At 40.2% G+C, this 23,332-nt stretch overlaps 1 protein-coding gene across 4 annotated transcripts in view; it reads right to left on the reverse strand.

The window, feature by feature from the left end:
• Positions 1–23,332, reverse strand: part of LOC108979953 (protein SEMI-ROLLED LEAF 2) — a 31,064-nt gene that overhangs the window by 5,258 nt on the left and 2,474 nt on the right. For all 4 annotated transcript variants that reach the window (XM_018950785.2, XM_018950759.2, XM_035692659.1 and 1 more), the window contains 9 exons: positions 23,188–23,303; positions 15,221–15,335; positions 13,973–14,101; positions 3,291–3,338; positions 2,877–3,079; positions 2,571–2,767; positions 2,173–2,465; positions 503–652; positions 42–407 (listed from right to left, as the gene is read on the reverse strand). In XM_018950785.2, the coding sequence (XP_018806330.1) occupies positions 42–407; positions 503–652; positions 2,173–2,465; positions 2,571–2,767; positions 2,877–3,079; positions 3,291–3,338; positions 13,973–14,101; positions 15,221–15,335; positions 23,188–23,303 (1,617 nt within the window). The remainder of the gene's footprint in view (positions 1–41; positions 408–502; positions 653–2,172; positions 2,466–2,570; positions 2,768–2,876; positions 3,080–3,290; positions 3,339–13,972; positions 14,102–15,220; positions 15,336–23,187; positions 23,304–23,332) is intronic.

Consider the following 23,332-nt stretch of genomic DNA (forward strand, 5'->3'; position numbering starts at 1 on the left):
AAGATTTGTAGTTTCAGAAGATAAGGGTTGTAGTTTCATACTGTTTTTCCATCAGTAAAAGCACGCTTGAAGCTGTAGGAATGATCATGTGATGGATCAATTACAGATTGTTTCAAACCTACATCTGATACTTGACTCACTTCCTCCCCCACGTCAACATTCTTGGGTTCATTGGTGTCTGTATCTTCATCCTGAATGGAAAAACTTACACTCCTTTCCTTCTGCAATGTACCAACAGAGGGAAACCTAGAAACTGCTTGTGAAGGTTTAATATTCTGGTCTAGCCAAGGACAAAGAAGTGATGGCATAAGAACCATTGAGAAAACATTGTGTGCCCCAACTCGTGTTTCAGGGTCTGGGTGGGACATTGCTAGGAGCAGTTGGTGAAACAGAGCTTCAGGAAAAGCCTGAAACAGGTCATAAGTATCGATTCAGAAACTTGGATGATTATACAAGATCTCAAAATATGCTAACATGGTACAATCCAAACAAACGCACATGCCTTCTTGTGATATGATACGTTAGGGATGGAAGAGATAATCTTTGCAGTCTGAAGTACAGCAGAGACTGTTGTTCTAGCCACAGCAGCAGCTGTTGGGATATTCTCAAGCACCACAGCCATCATATCAAGAATGGGTCCCACGTCTCCAACCTGTTAATCACAAATGTAACTGCAATGCATCAAGAATGACTCTCACACCAAATCAAATCAGTGACACAGAAGCAGGAAGTATTGATTTAAAAAAAAAAGGGATTTACTGTTAAGAAGGTTAATCGAGACTAATGATGACCAAGATTACAAGAAAATGTAAGTTCAAACAGAGTATAAATGAATATTAACGTGAGAGCCAGGATATGTATGCAGGGATGTTCATAACAGGATGTTGCTCATTTGGTTAAAGAGGAATAAGCGTGAAGAGCTGCTTCCTTAGTGTTGCATAATCACCATAAACTAATCAAATTCAGAAGTTTACAACTATAAGTCCAACAATGCTTTATTGGTATACAGCCATTAAAATGAATAAAAAGTGAATTAAAAAGAACCTAGTCCAAGTATAGACAAACTTCCAAAGAACCTCATATCTTGCAGCAGTGGCAGACCTAGGTTTACCTGGGAAAGAGGCGCGGCGGGGGGGGGGGGTCATGGCCCACCCAAAATCTTTTGAAAAATCAAAATATACCCTAGTTTTTAATCATAATTTTATAAATATAGAAAATGGCCCCCCCAAAAAAATTTATAATCCTCACATGGCTCTGCAAAATTTTATAAAATTTCAATATACTTAGAAATGTCTTTCCAATTTTTTCTTATAGTCCCAGAATTTTGTATAATTTCTATATATTATTTATTTTCAAGAATGTGGTCTCACCAAAATTAAATCAAAACTAAGTTTAGGAGAAATAATGAACTTATTAATATGGATCCCAAAGTTTTTTGTTATACAATATTAGGCTTCTTAATATGGAATCCAAAGTAAAAATACAAGAAAAATCATTTAAGGTTGGTGATCTATATGGAAAATAGTTGAGAGGTTTTATCCTCTAGACTTCATTGAGCAAGAAAAAAATTATTTAAAGTCTCTATTATAGTATTATATGCTTAATGTGACACGAAAATATCTAGAGTTTACATGAAACTTAATAAACCAGCTTACATACTAGAATGAAAGATGACATTCTACAAGATCACTTGATAGTTTCTATGAAGCAAATTAATTCTAAATATTTCATTACAAAAATAATAATGGATGAATATTATTTCATGAAATATTATTGTAAAAAATCTGAAACATATATTAAGACGTATTTTTAGAATTTTATTTCTATGTGTATATTGCGAATTATCAAGATCTAATTTTATATATACTTATGTTTTTTATGATTTTTGAATCTCAATGTGTCACACACTAGAAAATTTGGCCCCCCTTGAAAAAATTGCTGGTTCCACCACTGTCTTGCATATACTACAAAGAATAACGATATTAATATAACAATTCTACAACCTATAAATGTGACAGCCACTTCATAAAAAATACCAAAGTTTTTGTAATTTTGAATTTTACATAAATGTCCTCTATTTAAAAACAGAGTAGTAAAAATTGATGTATGTGCATCATTACTCCACAAAATATTCACATTTGTTTAAAACACGACTGCAAAACAATTCCAAACCTTAATTGACAGCTGTGAAATGCATTTTTCTATAGCCAAATGAAGATCGGTGTTCAATTTATCTGAACCATCTCTACGGCTGGACAATTCAGCTGAATTTTGAAGGCACTTCCGTAAATGTTTGATCAGGTCAGATATTGCACCAATGATTGCAACCGAGGCCTGCTGCTTTGCTTTTTTTGCAAGTTGAGTGGTGACATTGACAATGTTTATCTGTACGAGAGGTTGTTTGACAACATCTTTGTGATCCAAGTGCTTGATCAGGATAGATAATAAGAGATGGGAGTTATCTCCTGTTGTTTTACAGTAAATACGAGCTATATTAATTGTGCACAAATGATTTATTAGAAAACTAATTATATGAAGGACAGATAGAGTATTAAAGATTTAAGTATAACCTGATTCCTTCAAAAGTGACTGGAAATACATCAAAACAGAACAGGCAACTCCTTTTTCAGGGGACCAATGGTTATCAACATCAAAACTATGAAAAAGGGGTTCGAGCACACGCCGCACTGTTGAGGCTTCCTTCGCCAATCTGGCCATATTGTACAGGCAAACCCTTGACCAGTAAGCAGGATTTTTGGAAGTATCCCTGTGAAATGCAAATGGAATGCAAGGATGTTAGAGGAGTATTAATTATTTCTCAATAAAATGATATGGACCAAAGGTGGTTTTTGAAGACCAAAAATGAAAAGCTTTACATTGTAGGGTCTAAATGAGGGTTAGCCATGAGGTTCGGCAACGAAGGAACCTTCTTACTGATATCAGGGAAAGATGAGCCATGTTCCTCAGCTTTAAGTACTCCTTGAACCCACTGGTCCTCAGATTGAGAATATTGTCCGTCTTCCTTTGTATTGGTGCTATTTTGGAGATCCATGTAGTTCTCCAAGGTCACTGATATGATCTATTTCAGACCAAATCAAATGGTAAAAAGGATTTCATATTTATGTAGAATGTCCAAAATCCAAATGCCACACACTTGTCACTTTAAATCGAAATAAAACTTAAACTTTTACCATAGATTTACAAAATTAACTCTCACTTATTTTGATCTTATAAGGTGTGTGTGTCAAAAACATTAACAATAAAACTGACAACGAGGCAAAAATACTCACATTATCAAAGTCCATTGAGATATGGGAGTGCTCACCCATGAACGATACCTAGCACAACATAGTGGAGAAAAAACAACAAAGCAAGTCAAAGAGCGCAGGAAAAGCATACATCAAGATGTATTAGACAGATGGCCTTGATCAAGGGAGTTGTGAAAGAAGAGGAAATATGAAAAATCTAAGATACTATATATCAATTGAATACAAAAACAGCATATATGGAACAAAGTAATAAATTAAACCTCCAATGAGAAGCAATTATAGAAGGAAAAGAAACATAAAATTGGACAAAAACATAGATTTCCAAGGAAAAATAATAAAATAGTAAAATAATAAAAAACATTTACTCCAAGAAGGCATCGTTGAGAGGGATGAATCAAGTCTCCACTCCTACCATGCTTCAGAAAAGCTCCACTAATACTCCTATAGAAAGATAGTGACATTTATATGGTCCTCTATTCACCATTCTAGGGAGAAGCTGTATATAGTGGCACTAGTTCATTGCCCAATGAATCTCACAATACCAATAATTTTCAATAGGAAAATGCTAGAAAATACATTACTATCTCATTGTTATCCTACTCTACTGACGTGATTATACTTATTGACGCTTGGATCAATTCTTGTAAAAAAAATAAACATCCAAGGATTACTAAGTACTATCATGGTGTGATAGTGTTGTAGTTTTCATCATTATTCTTTTCGGTATGGTTTCAAAGATTTAGATGTACATCATTTGCTGTTGTTTCCTAAAATCACTTGTGCAAAAGAAAATTAAGAATATAATTCCCATATCAGTTAAAAACCCAAACTTTCAAGAAGCTAGAGAATGTGTTAGATTGGACTTGAAGCTAGAGAATGTAGTAGAACTAAATTTTTTTTATTAAGTAATAATTCTTTTAATGAAAAGTGCAAATGGCATAGTCCAAGTACACAGGAAGTATACAAGAGAGACATCTATCTAAAATGAGCAAAAGATATAATAAAATCATGTAAATTTAACCCATTAAAGTCTATAGAAACAATGCAAGCAATTAGGATATGGATTGAAAAAATGTTTTGAGCTCCTATAACATCTTTTCGCCATCCTCAAAGATTCTACCCTTCCTTTCTTTCCAAATTACCAGATGAGGCAAATAAGAACTATCTTCCATATTGCTGCAATTTGTGAGCTGCCACCCAACCTTCTCCAAGAATAAAAGTAGATCCAGGACTCTTTTGGGCATGGATCAAGCCATTCCAACACGACTAAAGAAGCTATCATTCCACTTGTAGTCTCATAGTTAAGTAGAAGATGATCAACAAAGTCCCCACTCCTCTTACACATACAGCACCAGCCGGTCACAACTATGTGCCTTTTCCTTACATTCTCCATGGTGAGAATTTTCACTAGAGATGTCGTCCAAGTAAAGAAAGCAGCTCTCAAGGGAACCTTTGCTCGCCAAATATTCTTCAACGAAATGGATTACTATCTTGATGAGTAAGGATCCTATATAAAGAATGAATGCTGAATATCCCATTTTAAACAGGGTCCAAAGGATCTTCTCTTCACCTTCTCTTCTAATTCTACTGGAATACAACATATTAAAAATTTTACCAAAAGCATCAATCTCCCAATCTTGAGCTGCTTTGATGAAGCTTGTATTCAACTGAAGAGTCACTTGAAGTCTCCATATTGTCCACTATTGAAGCCTCCTTATAAAGCACAACACTATAGACCTCAGGGAAAGTTTCCTTGAGGACCCTCTCACCACACCACAAATCGTGCTTAGATCTACTTCTGGATCCATCTCCCATCTCAAATACGATATAATCCCCAACATTTTCTTGGAACACGTCAGAACACCACTCACCCCACAAACATCCATACTTAGAATCCACTACTACTCTCCGCAATGCTGCTCTCTCATGTTGGAACCAACAAAACCACTTCCCAAGTAATGTTAAACCCGAGCATATCCCAAACCCCCAAACTGCCCTCAGATATCAGCGAGATATCTTGGCTCAACTCACCAATTGATATTTTTGTTCTTCCCCTAAACACCGGCCCCCCAAAAAAATGTGGATGTCCCTTTGTAGCTTCACATTATGATCAGCCATGCTAGAAGAGAGTGAAAAGGTATATGAAATACTTAGGCAAGTTCGAAAGAGTGCTTTTAATAATTGTAATCCCATCACCTTAAAAAAAATACATTTCCTTCCTCTGACTAGTTGATGCTCAATATTCTCTCTAACTTCATCATAAATTTCCTTTGCCTTGGAAGTGGTCAAGCTCTCCACATTGTCAACATGCCCCCCCACAAGAGCAACTTCCATTGTAGCCAAATTAATCTTTCAATCTGGAAATGGCTTCAAAGCATAGAAATTGTAATGACTAAATGAAGGACTGAGCCACATTAGGACCTCTACTCCAAAAGACTAGCTAATGTTAAAATTGAAGTTCCTTAAAATTATTTAAAAGGGCAAGAACTTCTCGTTCCTAAGCCCTGTGGGATCACATTCACTACCTTCTCATACTAAGCCTGGGATATTACAGGAATAAAGCGCGCAAACACCAAAGGTGATCTGGGTTAGCCTCACAGGACACCATAGTATGGTCTGCATACAGGAGATGCAATAAATTAATAACACCAGCATTTCCAGCACCCAAAGAAAATCCTAATATAAAACCCCCATCAACTGCAGCTGGTAACATCTTACTAAGCACCTTCATGACTATGACAAAAGCATAGGAGACAATGGATCTCCTTGTCACAATCTACAAGCTGCTAAAGAAGCCGTATGGGCCATTCACTAACATTGAGAAGCGCACCAAAGGAATTCCTAGTTGACATGATCATATGTGCTTCCATGCTCAGTTTGCATAATACCCAATGCACTACAGATTTCAGCCTACTTTCCAAGTATTCATTAGCAATAAGAATAAAGCCTAAAATTTGGCAACCTCTACAAAGGTGTTCTGTGGCTTTAAAATGATCTTTCTAACCACCCAACCCAATCTATTAGCAATAACCTTAGAGATGATTTTGTAGACCCCTCCTGTTCACTAAAATGATAGGATTGTAATCTTGTAGATCCACCCCCACCTGGGCGGGGAGGAAAATTTCCACCCTGCCCCTGTCCCCACCTAATTCAACTTGGTCATACCCAATGAACAGGCTGGTGGATTACCCAACCCTCCATTCGCTCACCCTGCCAATCAAATCCATCAAACCATCTCTGCACTGCTTTCCAAACCAAAATCGAGATTTTAGACCACAAACCCAAACCTTCCAATCCAAACCAAATGATTACAATCAAATCGAAAGAAATATAGAGGATGAAACAATCACTGGACCTCGTGAGACCCACAACCATGGTCGTTGGTCTCTAGACCTTGAGAGGCCCTTGGCCATGAGCCCCATGAGAGAAGAAGCAAAGAGAGGAACAATGAAGAAGAGAGGAGAGAGAAGAAGAGAGAGATGTGGCTGGTGAAGATATAAATTAGGGTTTTTTTTTTTCTATTTATATGTGTATGGGGTATTAAGCATATAGACGGGTAGGGTACCCACCCGCTTAACAAGAGAAAAACTTAATAATCCAACCACCCGGGCTGTTGGGTCAGCAAATTGGAGGGGTCAAGGCAAGTTCAGGTGACCTGCTCCCAGCCCTAAATTGACAATCATGAAACACTCGCATGATATTGTTTCTAATCACATCCCAACATACTTTAAAAAGGGGCATGAGAAATTATCAACGCTAAGAACATTGTCACCATTCAAAGCTTTCACTACTTTACGTACCTCCATCTCGTTGAAAGGCCTCTCAAGCCACAAGACCTCTTCCTCCCCAATCGATTCAAAAAGGCTAATCGAGCTATTTAGAAAATAGGCGATCATAGAATTGCACAATAAGGCTTCCAATCACTTGTTGACCAGTATATATTGAGCCATTAACTACTCTCATCTCAATAAATTATTTTCAATTTACCTATAAAAAAAAGAGTTATTACTTCAATTTGATTAGATGGAGAAACATAAACTATTTCTACTGCTACTCTCCACATCCCGATTCCTCTCTAACAGTTTTTCTGTCCATTTTCAACTTTAACCTATCCCCTTTTTTCATAATGACAAAGGTAATTGAGTAAGCCCCAACGTCAACTTCTTCCCCCTTTTTTTTTTTTTGATCAGTAAAAAGTGAATTTTCATTAATATGAATGAAGATAGGCAAGGCCTATGTACACAGGGAGTATACAATAGAAAACACCTAAATACATTCTTCAAAAACTAAATTTGAGCTAGGAACTCATGTACACTGTTTCCATTAAGAACAATGGCTGAAAACCATAATAGTAAAGTGTGTAGAAAAAAATTCTGAAGCTCCTCCATCGATCGCTCCCTATCTTCAAAGCAGCGTGCGTTCCTTTCCAACCAAATACACCACATAATGCACAGCGGGAACATCTTCCAAGCTGCAGCTACTTGTGTACCGCCTTTTAGACCCTTCCAACAAGCAAGCAAGTCCACCACCTTAGCCGGCATAACCCATGCGACATCTACCCTACGAAATATTCCATTCCACAACTCTCTCGTCACCTCACAATGCAATAATAGATGGTCCACTGATTCTCCATTTTTTTTGCACAAATAACACCAGTCCGTTACTATGAGTCCCCTCTTTCTTAAATTATCCGTGGTTAGAATTTTCCCAAGTGCCGCAGTCCACACAAAAAAAGCCACTTTGGAAGGTACGCGTGACTTCCAAATACTTTTCCACGGAAAATATTCATTACCTTGTGATACCAGAATTTTATAGTATGTCTTGACTGAGAACTTCTTACTGTCTTTGCCCCTCCATTGTAGCCTATCATCTTGTGTCGTTAATCTTTCTGAGGAATATATCATGCTAAAAAATTCTGAAACAATAGACAGCTCCCAATCATGATTAGCCCGAGTGAATAAAATGTTCCACTGAAAAGAGTCTTGGGCCATCACACATAGATCTGCTATAGAAGCCTCCCTATTAATCGCAATATTGTATAGAGCTGGAAAGGCTCTCTCCAAAGAACGCTCTCCACACCAAACATTCTGCCAAAACTTGATGCGAGTGCCCTAACCAACTACAAATCTAACATTATTTTCAAAGCACTGCCATCCCCCCCTTATATATCTCCATAGACCCACACCATACCCCCCCCTTACTTCATTAGTGCACCATCCCCCCCAAGCACCTCCATGTCTCGAAACTACCACTTCCTTCCATAATGACTCCCCTTCTTCTTGATACCTCCATAACCATTTTCCCAAAAGCGCTTTATTGAAAGTTCTCAAATTGCGTACACCTAAACCACCACCCGAAACTGGAGAGCAAACTTTGTTCCAACTAGCAAGATGGAATTTAGTTTCTTCCCCCAGACCACCCCACAAGAACTCCCGGAATAATTTCTCGATACGATGCGCCACCCCTACCGGCAACGGGAATAATGATAAGAAATAAGTTGGTAGATTGGATAAAGTGCTATTGATCAAAGTGAGCCGCCCTCCCTTCGATAAATACAACCGTTTCCACCCTGCCAATCGTTTCTCTATTCTCTCAATAACCCCTTCCCATATACCTCTAGCTTTGAAAGTGGCACCCAAAGGAAGGCCCAAATATTTCATTGGCAAAGAACCCACTACGCATCCCAACGTTTCTGCTAGTGTATTGATATGAGGCACCACTCCTACCGCCACCATCTCGGATTTGCCCAAATTGACCTTTAGACCCGTCACCGCCTCGAAGCACAACAAGAGTGCCCTTAAGGCTTGTATTTGATCCACCTCCGCTTCACACAAGAGAAGTGTATCATCTGCAAATAAAAGGTGTGATATCATGACAGAGCCAAAAGTACCATTGCCTGCCACAAAACCCGCTATATAGCCTCCTTCAACAGCTGCCTTCACCATCCGGCCTAGTGCCTCCATAACAATAACGAAAAGAAATGGAGACAATGGATCCCCTTGCCTCAGACCACGTGAACTACGAAAGAAACCCACCGGATTACCATTAACAAGCACTGAGAAACGCACAGTAGTTATGCAATATCGTATCCATGAGATCCACTTGTTACCGAAACCACATCTCCCAAGTAGGTAAAGGAGGAAATCCCAGTTTACATGATCATAGGCTTTTTCCATATCCAGTTTACAAAGTATACCTGATTTACCTTCCTTTAACCTCTGATCTAGACACTCATTAGCAATAAGAACTGAATCAAGTATCTGCCTCCCCCGTACAAAGGCATTTTGAGACTTTGAAATGATTTGTTCCATAACCACACTTAAACGATTAGCCAGCACCTTTGAAATAATTTTATAAATCCCACTCACTAAACTAATGGGGCGAAAATCTTCAATTTCCAGCACTCCCTGTTTCTTCGGAACAAGAGCTATGAACGTCGCATTGAAGCATTTTTCGAATTTTTGGAAAGTGTGGAATTCAGAAAATACCCGCATAACATCACATTTCACTATCTCCCAACAATGTTGAAAAAACCCCATCGAAAACCCATCCGGTCCAGGTGCTTTGTCTTTGGCCATGCTACTAATGATCTTCTGTACCTCTTCTTCTTCAAAAGGTCTTTCCAACCAACTTGCACTTTGCATGTCAATGGACTGAAATGGCAAACCATCGAGCTTTGGCCTCCAACCAGTCGGCTCTGTTAGCAGATTCTCATAGTAGTTCACAATATGATGCTCTAAATCAGTAGGAGAAGATAGAACTTGATTACCTGACTGAAGGGACTCAATAGTGTTGTTACGCCTATGAGAATTGGCCACTCTATGAAAAAACTTCGTACATTTATCCCCTTCTTTTAACCAAAGAGCCCTGGATTTTTGGCGCCACGATGTTTCCTCCATCAACAAGACCCTCTCTAATTCAGTCACCACTACCCTTTTCCGTAGAAGTGCCTCTTCCGAAGCATTTCCCCTTAACGCCTGTTCCTCCAAGACCTGAAGCTCCTCTAATAGACTAGTTTTCTGATTTTCAATATTGCCAAAAACTTCTATGTTCCATCTCCTTAAATCTTGCTTTAATGCCTTAAGTTTCCCAGCGAGAATGAAACCAGGGGTACCCGAGATCTGATAAGAAGACCACCAAGAACGAACTTTCTCAACAAAGCCATCCACTGCTAACCACATATTTTCGAACTTGAAATACTGACGACCCCTATTAATACCTCCACAATCTAACATAATTGGGAAATGGTCCGAGCAAACCCGGGCCAACCTCTTCTGATACAGCTCCGAATAGTGGGTTTCCCAAGAAGGAGAAACAAGAAACCTATCCAGTCTTGACCACCCCCTATTATTAGACCATGTGAACTCCCCCCCTGCAAGGGGGAGATCCATAAGATTCAGATCAAACATGAACTCGGAGAACTCTTCCATTGCTATTGAGTGGCCATTATTCCCTGATCGCTCGCTTGGAAAACGAATGATATTGAAATCCCCACCCATACACCACGGCACATCCCAAAGATGATATACACCCGCTAACTCCTCCCACAACCTTCTTCTTTCTCTATATCGATTAGGTCCATAAATGCCTGCAAATGCCCATTCCCACCCATCAATTACATTTCTAAATAAACAAGCCACCGAGCAAGTCCCAACACACTCTTCCATCACCTCCACAATTCTTTTATCCCACATCAAGAGCACCCCCCCAGAAGCTCCTTCCGAAGCCAAATATGACCATCCCACATAAGGACATCCCCAAATACTACGAATAAGACTTCGCTCAACATATCTTAATTTTGTTTCTTGAAGGCACACTATATCCACCTTCCACATTCTCAACAAAGTTTTGATGCGGGCGCGTTTGATGCGCTCATTAAGCCCCCTCACGTTCCAAGATAGAATTTTAGGTTTCATGGACAATGGTCATACCCCTCCCTTTCGTTCTATCCCTACTACAACTACCCTCCTTCCCTTCATAATTTATAGAACATTGTAATCTTTTAAGCTCCCTTTCTCTCTTTGTAGCCGACTTCAATCTACTCTCTTCAATGGCTATAATGAGAGCCCAAAACTGCTCTTCAAAACCTGTACAAGACACCCCAGTACATAATTGCAATTCATCCACTTTCTTGAGAACCCAATCAGGGATAATGTCAGAATTGGGGCTAGGAGGAAGCATTCTTAATGGTTCAGCCTCTCTATTATCCATGCAATCCCCTTCACAAAACCCCAACTGCATGTTAATACCTTCTATACTTGCTTCTCCATCTCTATTTGAACCGACTATATCATTAACCTTTGAATTTGATTTCTGTCCAACAAGGAGTTCTCCAACAACCATTTGAGACATAGCTGAATTCTGTAGCAATCCATCTGTAGAAATGCCGCTAGTTTCCATCGTAGAAATGCCGCTAGTTTCCATCGTAGATTTCTGTTCCAGAGAGGTCTGTATAACCCCCGTCGCTGACCCCTGTAACAGCCCACTCGTGAGGGGTGAACCCATCTCCTCCCTCGCATTAATCTCAAGCCCCAAAGGCGTCGCCATAGGTCTCTCTGCCTCTGTCGCACCTTTCTGTGCGATATCCGAAACAATTTCCTGCACCACTACCTCCGCCATAGACTCTATTACATTCGGCGAAGTTGTCTGAGGCAACTCCGAAAGCAGCTCTGTCACTGTTACGTTACTCAAATGTGTCTGAGAATCCCCCTTCGTTGACCCCTGTAACAACCCATTCGAGTGGGATGGACCCATCTCCTCCCTCACATGAATTTCAGGCCCCAGAGACAGCGTCGTAAAATCGCTAGCCTCCGTCGCACCTTTCTGTGCGATTTTCAAAACCTTTGCCTGTACCACAACCTCCGTTGTAGGGACTACCACCTTCGTCGATGTTGTCTGTGGCAACACCGAAAGCGACGGCACAGTTCCATCCCCCGATGGACCTCCAACTTCCTCTCGGGTCCGGTTGAATGTCTGCCTCCAGAAAGGGCCCGATTGTTTTTGGGTCTTGTTGGGCTGAAACCCAACTTCCCGGCCTAGTATTTTACCCTTCCCCTTACCAGCGTTTTCCTTGGCCCATTGATCTTCAATATCCCGTCCATGATCCAAGCCCAGTCTCGCTATGCCTTTAACTTCAACACACCGTTTTAGCCATCCCACCTTATTTGCTAACTCTCCCAATTGCTCCTCCATATCACTTAACGCCTTCAACACGTTTTCTTCTTTCAGCGCGACCACGTCTCTGCCAACTCCATCCCGCAACAGGTCATTACCCGCAGAAGTGACGGGACCTTTCTTCACCAAACCCATTTTCTCTGCATAGTTTACGTCTCGAAACTTCTCCACTTCTCTGCTCCCCCGCAAAACATCACTGTATGAGCGCAAGTTTGAATTCTGCACAGTTGTGATTGGTGGTAACTGAACCCCACCACCACTTCCAGCTTCCTTCAGCTCCATCGCTAATTTTCTCCATCCAACTCTATCCTTATCCCCTGGTATGAAGACACAGTTTCGACGACCCCCTCCACAATACTCCACCAGCGCCATGTATTCTCCCCGCGAGTTGGAACACCGTTGCGCAATGTAGCCCCTGTCTCCATCCCTATATGCAGAGTAAAAGCCCTTACCCTCCTTCTTCAAGCACACCTCCAATGCATTAAAAAACCAGCGTACTGTTCCCAGACTTAAGTTCAACTTTTTTATCCCTTTCCACCCCTTCTCTGTAAGAATCACGTACCTGCCATTCCTATCCACCTCGAAAAGCTTTGATTCAATATTGAAAAACATCTCATACTAGGATTAAAATCCCTTAAAGGCAAAGAAACCTCCTCTTCTAAACTAGATCCCACGATCAAACTCCCACAAACGCCATTAAAGGCAAATTATCTAAAATCTACACCAGACTACATGCTAATCACCACTGTAACTGCATGTTAATCACACCAGAAAATACCAACACAGCAGCAAAACACAAGAAAACCAAGAAAAGAGAATATTGTACGGAGAGAAAACCTTACCCTCCTTCCCCCTTTTTAGCATCGAGTAGGCCCCAAAACGACAATGAGGAAGACAGGACAAAAGAAAATGAAAGCTATACTCCAACTAGATAATGTAAAACAGTGAATAAGGAAATGGCATGGGAGATTACTTCTAAAAGGGAAAAAAATAATTGTTTGGCCCAAGGCAGAGACAAACCATACACAAGTTGCACATCTAAGTGCCATGTACACAGAGAGGTCAATCCTGTAATACAGTATGACAAAAAGATTGAATTGATACAGCTTTCAATCTGGTGTAATATAAGGCTAATAGAATCTCATCATATTGATCCCATAACTCGACACAATAGGAGTACTTGATGCTACAATGTGGTGTACCATACAATTATCAAGCAAGTAATAATTTGATCATCATTCCACTGTTTAAATTTTACCAACACGAGTGTTATAGTACAGACAAGTTGATAGCATAGCTATACGATGTCAACTTCTTTTCCATGTAAGACTCGTTTAGAAAAAAAGAGAGCAGGTAATGAATTGAATAATTTCAAATGTACACACTAAACATAGGGATATCTCAAGTAAGAAAAGGTCAAGGGCAAGAAAAAGAAAAAGAGTAGCCTGTAGATGTTTGAGCATATGCCAATGCAGAAGCTTGAGCAATTTTTTTTAGAAGTGACATTTTATTGGGAAAAAGAATTGTACCATAAAAGCCAAAGCTTGCAGTCCTGCTGAACGTAAACGTAGAGCTCTTTCATCATCTCCAACTTCTTGAGCCAATTGACAAAGTTTGGGAATGAGCCCCTCTAAGTTGAATGTGTATGTATTATCCATCTACTTTTATTTCCAAAGGTCAGTATCAACTAACTAATGACAAACAGATAATGTCATATGCGATGTATGGCCTAACTTATAGAAAGAATTAACATGGAAAATGTATGGACTAAAGCAATATGGGGAGCACCCAACAGATCCTCCTGTAGCATCAGTAGATTCCAAATCAAATATCCAATCTTTAGCCATTCATTTCAACCACTCCCATTTATTATCTTGTCAATGTTAGGAGTGGCAAATCGTGTTTTTGGGCCGTATTCATATCGTGTCAAGTCATGAACATTCGACTATATAGGTCAACCCGACCCTGAACTGTTAAGCTAAACAGTTAAACTTTCAAACTCTAATCCAACCCATTTAAATAACGGATCGATGTCACTCGTTTTGACCCGTTTAATAAATAATTAGAAATAAATTAACACAACATGACCCATTTAAACCCATTTCATCTAAATGAATTGAACTAACATGTATAATTCATTTAAACAAATTAACATAATTTTACATAAAAACTAAAACATATATTTATTAGCAGCAACAATATTTTAAAAAATATATATCAATATTTTTCAAATTTTAACATATAATAAAACTAATATTACAATCCATACAATAATAAATATGAGCTTAGACCTAAAATTACAATCCCAACAATAAAAACATAAAACATATTCAAACTGAGAAACATCAATATACAACTTAACAATAATAAAATTTTAATTTTGAAATAAAATCTAAACGGGTCAAAAAGGGTTGATTTCGTGTCAAGTGGGTTAACCCATTATTGACCAGTTAATAAATCGTGTCTTAACGGGTCAACTCGTTTCGACCTGAACTCGTTAACATCAAACTCAAATCCGTTAATTTCGTGTTGTATTCATGTTGGGTTCACGAATAGTGTCATATATTGTCACCCCTAGTCAATGTCAACAATATTAAAAAGTGTCTCTGCATGAAAATTTACAATTTTCACTAACAGGGTGGTAAATTCTGTCAGGGGCCCATTGAACGAGTTCCCCATATGCACTCAAACCAAGTGCATAAGCCACGTTATTAATAGATTTATAGCTATGTCAAAATGATTCCGATCAAAACTTAATCCTTCTATCCATTACGTACCTGGCTATTTATAAAGTCAACTAGAGTATTGCAACCTGAAATCTGCATTTCCTCCTGTCGAGTTTGTTCTAAAAGAGTACGAACAATCCCTAATAAACTGCTAGCAAATAGTGGCCTGCACATATTGAAATCCTCCGCTCAATATCAGCACAAATAATACTTCATTTTCAAGTGGAAAGTGAAGAAACAATCAATTAACAACAATACAGAAGCAATCAAGCAAACAGAATATTCAATAAGTGAACTTTCTCGCTATAAGACTTCTGTCTACATTTCGTGAGACTACTCTACTGCAAAGTAGCAAGGATAATGCAACATTTCCTGAGACGTATCACCAACTCTCTCTTTCCCTCAATCTTACAAGTCCTTGTCTCCATCGCTTTCCCTTCCCACTAAAGTAGTTGTGATATTTCTAAATCAGAATAACAACAACCATTTAGTCCAGGAAAGAGCCTCCAATAACACTTAAAGTTATGTTAAAAATGGGGGGTTTCTACAATTAGTTACCACAAAGTGGCCTAAGCTGTCTCTAAACTCATCTCTGGAAGATTCTTATCGAGAAATAAATCTTAAGCAATGATAAAGCAGCATTAGACATATATGGACTGCCAAAATTTTTGCAAATTTACTCTTTGTATATCATTATTGACTTCATAATGAAGAAATACTTAGAAATGCAACAAACCTGCCCCCCCCCCCCCCCCCCCCAAAAAAAAAAATACCAAAAATGGGAGGTTCTTATGCTGAGCCCATTGAGGACTCACTTCACTGCAGTCTCTTTGGTATAGGAAAATTTTTTTTTACAAGTAAACGGCTAAATTATATTAATGCAAATAGGCATAGTCTAAGTACACAAGGGGTATATAAGAGTTAACACCTATTTAGGAGGAAGAAATAGAAACAAGAAAATCATGAAAATCGAGGTCCTTGAAATCTACAGCTTTGGCCCAAAGAAAAAGAGTTTTAACATATAGTAATCTAATCTCCTCCAATGAATGCTCCATGTCTTCGAATGTTCTGTCATTTCGTTCCTTCCAAATGCACCATAGAATACAGATAAAAATCATTTTCCACACAGGTGAAATTTGTGGAATGACGCCGAGGTTCGAACAACATGCCAGAAGCTCGACCACTACAACAGGCATCCAGAGCTCTACCCTTCTGAATACATCGACCCATAATGCTCTAGCAATCTCGCAATGTAGTATAAGATGGTCCACAGTCTCCCCACTTTGTTTACACATATAGCACCCTTCCACCACTATCACCCCGTGTTTCCATAAGTTATCCATTGTCAAAATCTTCCTCAGAGATGTTGTCCATGCAAAATATGCCGCCCTAGGAGGGGCCTTGTTTCTCCAAATTCATCTCCATGGAAAGTGATTATTCTGCGGTTGTATGAGGGCCTTATAGAAAAGAACGAACTGAAAATGTACCTTTCCTGGTAGGTATCCACTATAAAGTATCAACTCCTTGAGTGCTCGGTCTCATAGAGCATAAGAGCTGGAAGAAATCTTCAAAGTTGTTGACTTCCCAATCTTGGGCCACCCTAGAGAAGCTCACATTCCATTGGAGTAAATCACCATCCCTCTCCATGAGCTCTGCTACTGAAGCTTCTTTGTCATGTGCAAGTACGAACACTAGCAATACTAATCGCTAGAAAATTATAAGGTTCTCTGTCAAGAGTTTTTTAAGAAAATTTTGCAACATCACTTAGGCAATCAAAGTAATAATCAAAACATAAGAAGCTATATACTATTTGATTGAGTCGCCTCTCATGTAAAAGCCAAGCGGGACCACAAGGAGGGATTGATCCCTGGCAGAAACTTGAAACCTCTTTCAGGGTCAACACCCAATAGTCAGCTAAATACATTGATCTATCTAGTGCAGAATTTTCTACATCAGTATTTCACGTTTCCAAACTTTCATTCCCAAGGAAGAGTATCTAGAGACTAAGGCACCTTTGAAAGCAACTTTCTTTGTATGGACAGCTTGCTAGGGGAAGATCCTCAAATTTGACAACCTACAAAGACGCCGGATCATCATAGTAGAGTGGTGTTGCATGTGCAAAAAAAGTGGAGAACCTCTGGATAATTTACTCCTCCACTGTGAGGTGGTCATGACCTTATGGAATGAGTTCTTTGCTAGAATGGGGGTAGCTTGGGTGATGCCAAGAAATGTAGTTGATTTTCCAGCAAGTTGGAGGGGCTTGCGTGGCGACTCACAAATCTCAGCCATATGGAAGATGGTCCCCATTTGCCTATGGTGGTGTCTTTGGAGGGAGAGGAACGATAGAAACTTTAAAGATCGCGAGCGGTCAATGGATGAGCTTAGAGTTTTCTTTTTTAACACTTTATTTCATTGGTCAGTTGTATTAGACTTCAATGATCTGAATATCCATGATTTCCTTGTATATCTAGTCACTCATGCTTAGGTGTTGCTCTTGTATATCTCTCATGTACTTGGGCTATGCCTAGTCCTCATTAATAAAATCTTATTTACACTAATAAAAAAAAATTACGTTTCCAAACTCTTGTCTGCCTACCCCTCAATGGTTGAAAAAATGGAATGAAAACGACACAATTTGTTTATATCCCAAATAAAAAATTTTTTTATTATTTTATAAGTAATAAAAATTACTTTTTATTCATAGTGTAGTCAATTTTCTCTCTCCTCTTTTTTCTTTCCATACGTAAAAACTTCCAAAAGTATTTTCGCGACTAAGATGGTGGTTGTGGCCTCTTGACGGTGTTTCTGCTGGTGGATTATTATTTGGAAGGAAGATGCCTCCCATGCAATGTATTGTCATTGAATCGAAGGTGTTCGAACTGAAAAGAGAGGGGCGTGAGGTGCTCATCACAGAGAAAGGTTGGAAGGTTGTGAAAAGCCTAAGTTTCGGTTTAGACATTGTCTGTTGGTTATCGAGAACTCTGGAGGGATGTGCGAAAAAGGGAAGCAATGAGTTTTACTCTGCTCAACGTGAAGGAGGTAGAGCTTTCACCGCACACCGGTGTTCAAACTCTCGTGGCTTTTACATGGCCTTGGTGGAGTATGGTGGGGGAGGCCGTCGCAATCTCATTTTTATCCCGGAGGATAGGGATGAAGCGAGGTGGAGAAATCTAGCGGTAGTGCTACAGGAGGTTGGAGGAGAAGGTGGTAAAACTTTCCTTCCACCACCGCCTCGGTCGTACAGGGAGGCTTTGGAGTCGTCTCAAGACGTGCGAAAACCAGAGAAAACAGACTTACGAAAGTCAGACGGCAACTTTTTTTCGATAGGAAATCAGTATGGTGAAGGAGATGACAGAGCATGGTTGGTGCAGAAAGTAGAAAGAGTGTTGAAGGAACTGCACAATATGCAGTGGAGGATGAAGTACATGTCTGATCAACTCTATAAGTTGAAACGCTACGTTGAAGGGCTTTCTAAAGGGGAGTGGTGCATGGGCTCGGGCCCTAGCCCGTATGTAGATCAAACAAAGGATGTGGGAAAGGGTCAGTTGGGTGGGCCTGTAGGTAAAGCCCAAGTTATGGGTCAGTCCAAAGGGAAGGCAAAGGTGGTGGGTTGAGGAACTGGGCTTCAGCCCAAGAGGATGGCGAAGTAGACGGGCCTTTCCTGGTGCAAGAAGACCCAGCACGAAGGGGGCCCATCGGAGTACAAACACGAGCCACCATCGCCGGCGAAGACCTAGATGGCCTCGTCGAAGGCCATGGAAGTGCCGGTGGTAGCCTTGTTGTCGGCTGAAGTCGTATCGGAGCAAAGGGGAGCGGAGTTGAGTTATGTTGCTCCTGTAGCCCCACCATCACGGGACCTACACAGAATAGGTTGATGGCGGTCTCTGTTCTCTCTTCGACAACAACCGCCACTATTGTCCCTTCGACGACAACGACGGCTAGGCATACATAGATAATGTTGGATGGTGATTCTTTGACTGAGAAGACTAACTGGCAGATGCGAAGGCCTTGTTGTCGTCCTCTGTAGCCCCCACCGCCACAGGATCTGCACAGAACAGGTCGCAAACTTCACAAGTGGCACCTGGAGAATTATGAGCTTTTTGTGAAGGAGCCAAAAGGGGTAGATCTACAGTTAGGTATCTGTGAAGGGGAGTGCATTAACGGGGGAGACGCTGAACCTATACGCATGCTTCGCCCAAATCTGAATTCAGACCAGTTCATTTCAGATTGGGTGTATAAGAAAGTGGAGGACCTGCAAGCTTGTCTTGGGGTGTCTTTTCTAGGCTTTGAAGAACAATTCAAGGCTCTCCTTGTTGCCATTGAACATATTCGATCGAAGTCCGCCACTAAGACAGATAGGGAACTTAAAAGGCCTGAATACTTTATAAATTCTGACGTGAAGGAGGGGAGTGGTGGAAGGGATAGAATGAAAGTAATAAGCGCCTCTGCATTAAATCTTTATTGCGATCGTGGAAGATTGATGTGGTGTGTTTTCAAGAAACAAAATTGGGGATCGTTGATAGAAGACTTATTTGCAGCTTGTGGGGGTGTTCGTACATATGTTGGTCTTATTTGCCTTCGGTAGGAGCGGCTGGGGGTGTTCTCTTAATGTGGGGATAAAAGGGTGGTGGAGGCGATTGAGGAGTGCGTTGGGACTTTTTCGGTTGCTAATATTTTTAAAAATGTAGTAGATGGGAGGGAATGGGCTTATGTAGGTTTAAGGGCCTTATTTGGATAGAGAGAGGAGAAGAATTTGGGAGGAGTTGGCGGGCTTATATTGTCTATGGGACGTGCCGTGGTGTATGGGTGGGGATTTCCACATCACTCGCTTCCCGAGCGAGAGATCAGGTAACTCTCACACTTCTACAGCTATGGAGGAGTTTTTTGAGTTTATATTTGATTTGGACCTTATGGATCTCCCCCTTGTTGGGGATGAGTTCACATGGTCCAATAGCAGGGGGTGGTCGAGACTTGACAGGTTTATTATTTCTCCTTCTTGGGAAGCCCACTTTTCGGAGCTGAGGCAGAAACGGCTGGCCTGGGTTTGTTCGAATCATTTTCCTATTTTGTTAGATTGTGGTGGAGTTCATAGCGACCGCCAGTATTTCAAGTTTGAAAATATGTGGTTAACAGTGGACAGGTTTGCTGAGAAAATTTGTTCTTGGTGGTCTTCTTATCAGCTCACAGGTACCCCTAGCTTTATTCTTGCAGGTCAGTTTAAGGCTTTAAAGCAAGATTTAAATAGGTGGGACATGGAAGTATTTGGCAGTATTGTCAACCAGAAGACTACTCTTATGGAGGAGTTACAGGAGTTGGAGGGGCAGGTATTGATAGGAGATACTTCCAAAGAGGTACTGTTGAGGATGAGTGTGGTGAAGACTGAACTGGAGAGGGTGTTGTTGATGGAGGAGACCTCGTGGCAACAAAAATCCAAGGCTCTTTGGTTAAAAGAAGGGGATAAATGTACAAAGTTCTTTCATAGAATGGCTAATCCACATAGGCGCAACAACACTATTGAGACAAAGCGCCTGGGCCGGATGGGGCTTCTTCCAACATTGTTGGGAGATTGTGAAAGGTAATGTAATGTAGATTTTTCTTGAATTCCATGCCTTCAAAAAATTTGAGAAATGCCTTAATGCGATGTTCTTAGCCCTCATACCGAAGAAACATAGGGAGATGGAAGTGGAGGATTTCTAACCTATAAGCCTTGTAAGTGGGGTTTACAAAATTATTTTAGAAGTTCTGGCTAATCGATTAAGTTTGGTGATGGAGCAAATTATTTCAAAACCTCAAAACACCTTTGTACGGGGGCAGTAGATCTTTGATTTAGTTCTCATTGCCAATGAGTGCTTGGATCACAGGTTGACGGAGGGCACACCAGGCATCCTATGTAAGCTTGATATGGAGAAAGCATATGATCACGTAAATTGGGATTTCTTCCTTTACTCTCTTAGGAGGTGCGGTTTTGGTGATAGGTAGATTTCTTAGATTTGTCATTGTATTACTACTGCCCGATTCTCAGTATTAGTTAATGGTACCCCTGCGGGTTTCTTTAACAGTTCTCACGGACTGAGGCAAGGGGAACCCTTTGTCTCCATTCCTTTTCGTTATTGTCATGGAAGCACTTGGCCAGATGGTGAACGCTGCTATTGAGGGTAGTTTCTTAACTGGATTTTTGGTAGGTAATGGTACAAATGGCTCTATTATGATCTCACATTTTTTATTTGCAGATGATACACTCCTCTTTTATAAAGCAGAGTTGGGCCAAATTCAAGCTCTACGAGCACTTTTGTTATGCTTTGAAGCCGTGTCGGGACTTAAGGTCAACCTTGGCAAATCGGATATGGTGGCGGTGGGTGGGGTGCCTCAAATCAGCAACCTAGCAGATCTCTTGGGGTGTAAAATGTCTTCTCTGCCTATGAAATATTTGGGCCTCCCCTTGGGGGCGACTTTCAAAGCAAGAGCTATTTGGGAAGGGGTTATTGAGAAAGTAGAGAAAATGTTGGCTGGGGAAATGATTGTATCTATCGAAGGGAGGGAGGATTACACTAATCTCAAGCACTTTATCTAATCTCCCGACCTATTTCCTATCTCTATTTCCGTTGCCTGTTGGGGTGGCGAATAGGATCGAGAAGTTATTTCAAGCTTTCTTGTGGGGTGGTTTGGGGGAGAAAAACAAATTTCATCTTGTAAATTGGAATAAAGTTTGTTCCCTAATATTGAGTGGAGGTTTGGGTGTGCGTAGTCTAAAGACTTTCAACAAAGCGTTATTGGAGAAATGGCTATAGAGGTATCATGGAGGTGCTTGGGGTGTTTGGTGCACTAATTTAGTGAGGGGGCAGTATGGCGTGGGTTTGTGGAGATTTTTTTTTTTTGGGGGGGGGGTGTTGGCAGTGTTTTGAAAACATCCGTTATGTGTTGGACATGGTACCAGAATCAGGTTTTGGCATGATATTTGGCGTTGAGGAATGCTCTTTGCAGATGGCCTTCCCAGCTCTCTATAGTATTGCAGCTAATAGGGAGGCTGCAGTGGTAGACGTGCTAGTGTTTGCTCATGGTTCCTATCAGTGGAACATTCTATTCACTCGGGATAACAATGACTAGGAGCTGTCTACCGTTGCAGAATTTTTCAGCTTGCTACATTCCTCAGAAGAGACAATGGCACAGGTTGATAGAATATAATGGAGAACCAGTAGCAGCAAGAAGTTCATAGTGAAGGCATATTATAAAATGTTGGCTTCACAAGGTAATATACCTTTCTCGTGGAAGAGCATTTGGAGGTCTCACGTACCCCTCCAAAGTGGCCTTCTTTATGTGGATTGCAGCCCTAGGGAATATTCTAACCACAAACAACTTACGGAAGAGGGGCATTATTGTGATGGATTGATGTTATATGTGCAAAAAACACGGAAAATCAGTAAACCATCTTTTATGGCATTGTGAGGTGACAAGAGAGCTGTGGGATGGGATATTTAGTAGAGTGAATGTTGCTTGGGTTATGCCGTCAAAGGTGGCTGATATGCTTGCCTACTGGAAGGGCATTCAAAGCTATCCCCAGGTGGCAGCAGTTTGGAAGATGATACATTTATGCATTATGTGGTGTATTTGGATGGAGAGGAACGCGAGGTGGTTTGAAGATAGCGAGAGAACAATGGCGGAGTTCAAAATTTTTTTCTACACACTTTACTCCTATGGCTTTCAGCTATTGTCCTTAATGGAAACAATGTGCATGATTTTTTATCTTTAATGTAGTGCTTTTAGAATGTATTTAGATATTTTTCTTTTGTATACTCCATGTGTACATAGGCTATGCCTATTTTTCATTCATATCAATGGAACTTACTTCTTACTTATCAAAAAAAAAAAAAAGTAATAAAAAATCAATTAAAAAGTACAAAAGGCAGAATCAAAGTACACAAAATTTATAAAAGAGAGATCCTATCTAGAAAGAGAAAATGACACAAGAAAATCATGGAAATTAAGCCCATCAAACTAAGACTAGAATCCATCAAACTTACATATTCTCTTTACATGACGATAGCAATTTCCTATAAATGCACAACACAACTTTCAGAGTTCCAAAGTTCTCACTCCGCAAATCCTTGTAACATCTCTGCTCTAGTTGATTGGTAATCTGCAGAGACAACACTAAAAGACATGAGT

This window comes from Juglans regia, chromosome 7 (assembly GCF_001411555.2).
Source record: "Juglans regia cultivar Chandler chromosome 7, Walnut 2.0, whole genome shotgun sequence".
Taxonomy (NCBI): domain Eukaryota; kingdom Viridiplantae; phylum Streptophyta; class Magnoliopsida; order Fagales; family Juglandaceae; genus Juglans; species Juglans regia.